General features: G+C 42.4%; 1 protein-coding gene across 2 annotated transcripts in view; it reads left to right on the top strand.

Annotated features, from left to right (window-relative positions):
• Positions 1-1,358: 1,358 nt before the first annotated feature.
• TRIM40 (tripartite motif containing 40) overlaps positions 1,359-6,705 on the top strand; it is a 12,795-nt gene continuing 7,448 nt past the window's right edge. Inside the window, exons 1-2 of one of the 2 annotated variants that reach the window (XM_037732052.1) lie at positions 1,359-1,439; positions 1,982-2,642. In XM_037732052.1, coding sequence (XP_037587980.1) covers positions 2,298-2,642 — 345 coding nt within the window. In that variant the 5' untranslated portion in view covers positions 1,359-1,439; positions 1,982-2,297. Of the gene's footprint in view, positions 1,440-1,981; positions 2,643-6,705 lie in introns of those variants that run through there. The other variant, XM_037732053.1, reaches the window with a different exon arrangement.

Genomic DNA, 6,705 nt, shown 5'->3' with positions numbered 1-6,705 from the left:
AAGGATTGAAGGTTAAAGATCAGACGGCTTAGGAAGAGAACTATAAGTGAGTACACTGCCTAGATTTTTAATTTCAGGTGGTGAAATCTGAATCCTGACAAGGTCAAGAGAGTGGCCACTAGGGTGGTTGGCCAAAGTAAAGGTCATTGGATGTGAGCAGGACAAGGAACTGAAAAGCCTTGGTGTTATATGATCATGTTGTATATGGTCTTTGAAATCACCAGAGTCATGGTGATTTCACGGCCAGATGAAGGGGTACACAGGGCAAAGTCCAGGAGGATCCTGAGCACAGGAGCTGCTGTCCCCAGTGGAGTGTGGGATGTGCCACCCTCCCAGCATGTGGCTGCACTCACCAACCTGGAATCTCCCCAAACCTCTTTGTTTAGGGACTTACAGAGATTCCATGATTTAGGTATGATTGATTAAATTACTGGCCGTTGGTGATTAACCCAGTCCCTGGGCTCCTCTCCCCTCCCCAGAGGTCAAAGGTGAGAATGAAAGTTCCAACGTCTAATCGCGTGATTGGTTTTTCCAGCAACCAGCCCCCATTCTTCCTCCAAGAGTCACCTCATGAGCATAAACTCGGGTATGGTTGAAAGGGGCTTATTATAAGTAATAAAAGATAGGTTCATTGGAATGTAACTGTGTGGTAAGTTGAGCTGCATCTGGATTTAGGATGATTAAACTTAAAGTTCTTGACTTTACAATGGGTTTACTGGGGTATTGAGTACACTTTCAACTTGCAATATTTCTGACTTCAGTGAATTCATTGGGACGTGACCCCATCATAAGTTAAGGAGCATCTGTTCAAGGGTTTTAGGAGCTCTGTGCCAAGACTAATTGTATCTATTTTTTTATCTTACAATATCACACAACCCCACAGCAAACAGTGGCAAAGTGGGATTGAGGGAGGAGGCTATGAAATGAGGTTTTCGACAAGCTTCAAGGACCCTTAAAAGTTTGAAGTGATAGCCCTTATCAGTGGCACCCCTTGGGGGATCCCCCAAACTCTATGCCTCCAGCCTGACTGGAGGGAACTTAGACAATCGGGTGGACAGTTGATGTTCAAGCATCTTGAGTGGGTGCCATGGTTCTGTGACACCTGGATCCTGAGGTTCCATAAGCTGGGGTTCTGGGATGTCCATTCTCACTTGAGTCCTGTCATATTGACGTCAAAGGCCCAAGACCTTCCTCCTCCCCATGAGCAAACAAGCCACACCCTGCACCAGTCAACGTCCATCTCACCTTCCAGCAACCCTAGGTCATTTTCCTGGTAATGCAGTGTTTCTAGGAAAGGATGAGTCTCTCCATGCCACCTGAGATTTACTGACATATGAACACACATGATTGGCACGATTTAAGAACCACTCACCTGCTGGCCATCTCTCCAGGTCTGGAGCCGGAGAAAATGATCTGAAGTTATAGCAGAAGAAATTGAGGTAGGATACTAGAAAGCGTTTCAGGAGGGGGACTAGGCAACAGGTGCAGCATGAGGGAATGAGAGTGAATGCTTGGTGTGAAAGGAAGTGGCGGGTGGGGTGGGGACTTCCTTCTTTGGGTCGTCTTTGGAGGTGATTTGACAGCAAGGAACAAAGTGGCTTCAAACATGACACAAGTCTCTGGTCTGTTCTGTGTCCTGTTTTCTTTCTCATCCTTTCAGTGTGGAATCTATATGACCCTGGGAGGGACGTTGGTTGGGAGAATGACCAGCTGATGGGGGTGCTGCTATAATGATTGGTGGTAGGAATGGGCAGCAGTGAGCTGTCTAGTGTGACAATGTGGGAGAAAATAGTCCAAACTCCTACCAGACTCTCTCTACTGATGGCAAATCAGCGGAGATTCACATTGTAAGTTTATGGTGGTCTGGCTTTTGGCCATGACATTGACACTTTGCCCTTTTGATTTGGGGCCCATAAAAATATTCACATAAGGCTCTCAAGAGGAAAACAGAGTTAGTTATTGCATCACTTGCTTCCTCTAGGTGTATGAAAAATAATTTCAAGTTTGACAAATACAAGGAAACTGCAGGGTCCATGTGAAAGCTGATAAGCTATTTCTGAAACTTGTGCAGAATTGTGGTTTGTGTGGTCTATGTCACGGCATCCTTGATGGAGAGTGGGCAATTGCCTGAAGTTAGAGGCTGTGTCCTGATCTCCAGGCTGCTCCAGGGCTGCCTCCTTCCAACCGGGCCTTCTTATCTGGGACCCTTGAGGGCTACAGGCCTTCCGAAGACCAGTGAAGAAGGAGGCCCTGCAGACAGGAGGCAGGCAGAAGGCTGACAGGGTGGGGACAAGGCCATGATCCCTTTGCATAAGGACACCCAGGAGGAGGGTGTCTGCCCCATCTGCCAGGAGAGCCTGAAGGAGGCCGTGAGCACCAAATGTGGACATCTCTTCTGTCGAGTGTGCCTGAAACAGCATGTGGAGAAGGCCTCAGCCTCTGGGGTCATCTGCTGCCCCCTCTGCCGGAAGCCCTGTTCCGAGGAGGTGCTGGGAACAGGTTATATCTGCCTCAACCACCAGAAGAGGGTGTGCAGGTTCTGTGAGGAGAGCAGACTTCTTCTGTGTGTGGAATGCCTGGTGTCCCCTGAACACACGTCTCATCGTGAGCTGACCATTGAAAATGCCCTCAGTCACTACAAGGTAAGCCCCAGCCACCATAGCCAGGCCTGCCCCCACCTCCCTGAGGTATGGCATCCTACATGTTCATCATACCTGGCACCTCAGAATAGCTGGACAATGGACACCTCTCTTTGTTTCTTCTGCTTCATTCTATTTTGAACCCTTGTCTTTGCTTTTCTGTGTATATTTGGAGGCTGATGTTCCAGTGCATTAATGTGAGTCTGTCTAAAAGAGAACACTGTCCCTGTGATGTCAGGGTCCCAATATGCTCATCTGTAGAATGAAGTAATTGGACTAACCAATGCAAAACCCTTTCAGGACTAAGACTGTGTGAATTCCTGGTTGATAATACTAGAAACTTGGCCAGAAATGTAATCAGTTTTATATACACTAGTAATTATCCTGCCGATATATTAAAACCTGAAAGTTAGTACGTAATTTTTTCTCTCTTTCTCTAGAGACTTCTGCATTTGTCTTTTCTTTCCTTTTCCTTTCTTTGCTATGGTAATTATTTTTATCTTATTCTGTTAAATTTTCTGTGACAAAAGTTGCATGCTCTAGATAATAAATTCAGAAAGCACTGAAAGGTATGAAGTCAAGGCTAAAAATTTGTCTTCCTTTCTCCCTCCATTCACAGTCCTCAGAGGTAACCATTGTCAGATTTTTGTACATCCTTCCAAAAAATGTGTTTATGAATGCACTCTTAAAACACACGCACACACACACATGCACACACTCAAAGGATTCTTTTTTTTTTTCTGTAACTCACTTTCATTATCCAAAAGTATGTCTTGGACATTTTCCCATCAGCATGTATAGATCTTCTGAATTCTTTTCAACAACTGTGTGGTACTGAATTCTATGAATGTACCATAAATTGGCAGACACTGGATTATCTCCAAGCTATTGTTTTGTTTTAAGATTACACAGAATGGCCGGGTGCGGTGGCTCATGCCTGTAATCCCAGCACTTTGGGAGGGCGAGGCGGGCGGATCACAAGGTTAAGAGATTGAGACCATCCTGGCCAGCATGGTAAAACCTCATCTCTACTAAAAATGCAAAAAAAAAAATTAGCCAGGCGTGTGGCACTCGCCTGTGGTCCCAGCTTCTCGGGAGGCTGTGGTGGAAGAATCACTTGAACCCAGGAGGCGGAGGTTGCAGTGAGCCGAGATTGCTCCACTGCACTCCAGCCTGGCGACACAGCAATACTCCATCTCAAAAAAAAAAAAAAATTACACAGAATGTTCTAATGAATAACCTTCAACATATATATTGGAGAATATAGACTATCCAAGAAATATTTCAGTGATAGCATTAGGTAGGAGTCTAACTTTAGTTTTTCCAAGTTATAATCATTTGTCCTATCACCATTTATTGAATGATTCATATAGTTTCCCCACCGATTTGAATGTCAATGTTATAATACACCATATGTGCATATTTTATTGCATATTTCCTTCTCTGTTTTGTTCTATTCTGTCTATGCTTGTCTATAAGCCAAAGTATTTTAGGCACTTTACCTTTACAATATGTTTTAATGTCAGATATTTTGATAGAACCCTCACAATACTCTTATTTTTCAGAATTTGTGCAGATACTTGTATATCTTTATTTTGCCAATTAGTTTTCAAATTTTTTATCAACCTTTCCCCTGACCCCAATCCAGTTAGAATTTGACTGGACGATTGACAATATTTTCACATGGTGTCCTTTTATCCAATAGTGAAGGCTGAATTTCCAAAATCTTCTTTGAGATACTTGGCTTTTGGAGAACATGTTATGATACAAAATAAGAAAGTGGGAAGTCCATGTTGGAAATGACTATAGAAAGATAGATAAATAATTCAAAAAGCCAGTTTTTGAATTTTTTAAAAATTATTTTGCAAAGTTCTGCTTGGTTCTAACATCATTTTCTCTAGGCACACTGTCCACAGAGAGTGGGGTGGGGGATTTCTCACCTGCCGATGAGGCAGCATAAGATGGAGAAATTTATTCCCCTCACTAAATGATTTATTCAGGTCTGTACTTTGTGTTAGGTGTCATGCTAGGCATTGCAGGAAGTACAAAGATGATTCATAATTCTTGTTTCAAATCTGACTTTAAATAATGACAAGAAACCTAAAACAAATAAATAATGATGACATTTGTTCATTAAGTAAAAACTTAATAAGTTCCTGCTGTGTGTGAGAAACTGCAGTATATGCCAGGAATCGGTGAAGACAGATACCATTCCTTCTGCCAAGAGTTTGCAGGTTAGTAAGGGAGACACAAATAAGTAATCAAAGAACTGTAACATTTTATTAGTTAGGAAGAAAATAAGCAAGAGTCTGGGATGGACAGTAATGGGTGGCCCATGTCCATGTGGTCAGTGAGGGCCTCATAGAGGAAGTGACGTTGAAGCTGAGGGCTGGAAGAAGAGAAATTGACCAGTGCAAAGACTGGGTGGCAGGGAGTGCATGCAGATGCCCACGCCTGGGAAGTCTTGTTATATTTGAAGAATTTATCATTAGAGTTTGAATCGACAGGACTTACTGATAGATTAGAAGTGGATTGAAGGAAGGAGGGGGGTCAAAGACAATTTCATGAGTTTCTGGTTTGAGAAACTGAGTGGATGGTGTGAAAGATAAGAACTTGGTAGAACAGGTTTGAATGCAACATCAAGAGTTTCATTCAAGACAAATTGAGTCCAAGTTGAGACACATCAAAATAAGATCTTAGATATGCAACTGGATCACAAAGCTATATCTCCAGAGTCATATTCCTAGAACCTAGAACAAAGATACATCAGGACAAAGAATATTTAAATGCAAGGAAAGTAGGCACAGTGGCTCATACCTGTAATCCTAGCACTTTGGGAGGCTGAAGTGGAAAGATCTCTTGAGCCCAGGAATTCAAGACCAGCTTAGCCAACAGCGTAAGACACTGTCTACAACAACAACAATGAAGTGAAATTAGCAGGATTTTTTTTTTTTTTTTGAAAAAAAGGACTTGACAATTTGGGGCTGCGTGCAGTGGCTCATGCCTGTAATCCCAGCTACTTGGAAGGCTGAGGTGGGAGGATTGCTGGAGCTCAGGAGAGTGAGGCTGCAGTGAGCTGTGATTTTACCACTGCACTGCACCCAGGGTGACAGAGCAAGACCCTGTCTCAAATAAAGAAACACAACCAAGAAACCAAGGAATTGATGTAATAGCCTCAAAAGAGGCTAGACAGAAAAGAAGTTTCAGGGTAAGGTTCTGGGAAAGGCTGTCATTTAGATGTAGAGGAGAACCAGTAAAGAAGATGTAGGATGAGTTACCAGAAAGGCAGAAGAAAAACAAGGGTAATGGAGCCGCAATTGCTAAGAGAGAAGGGTATTTTAAGCGATGACAATAGATTGCATTGAACGATGCTAATACTTCAGTAAGGTGGTGGCAGAGGCATGGGAGCTGGGTTGAGAGGAGGCACACTTCTTCCATAGTAATAATAGGGAACAAGAGAAGGTGTCTGCAAGTGTACGTAGTTTTGTGGTTTTGGAAATGCAGGTTTGGTTCTGGTTTTTATTTTCTCAGTAGTAAGTGAGGAGGGAGCATCAGCAGTATGGGTGAGGTCAGGATGGATGTGAAAGGTCTGAAAAGAAAGATGGTGTGATGTAGTGTGGGAGAGTGAACTCACAAGAGAAACTATGTAGGGTTAGCAGACAGTATGGAGCACCAGCTTGAGGTCTGAAATGTTTAACATGTTTCAGGAGGCTACCTGAGGACTGACAGCCAACAAGAAGTGATGATACATTTTACCAAGGATAAGGAGTTGTCTGAAAAGTAATAGAGAGGGTTAGGGAGTTGAGGGTATTTCTGAAGAAGTGATTGTAATGGTGGACCCTATGTGTACTCATGGATATTGATAGTATACTTTTGAAATCAAGGAGTTTTTTTAACTGATTTTTTCACCGTATCTGTATTTATTTAAATTAAACTTTGTAGATTAAGTATTACAAATTATGTTATTTAAAGAATCATATAATCCCTGACTGTACTGTAAAAAGATTGAAAAATTTATAAAATCTACAAATTTTTTTTTTTTTTTTTTTTTTTTTTTTTTGAGACG

This window comes from Cebus imitator, unplaced genomic scaffold (genome assembly GCF_001604975.1).
Source record: "Cebus imitator isolate Cc_AM_T3 unplaced genomic scaffold, Cebus_imitator-1.0 Scaffold440, whole genome shotgun sequence".
NCBI classification, from domain to species: domain Eukaryota; kingdom Metazoa; phylum Chordata; class Mammalia; order Primates; family Cebidae; genus Cebus; species Cebus imitator.
Note: the sequence above shows the minus strand (reverse complement) of the source record. Positions and strands in the feature narration are given on the sequence as shown.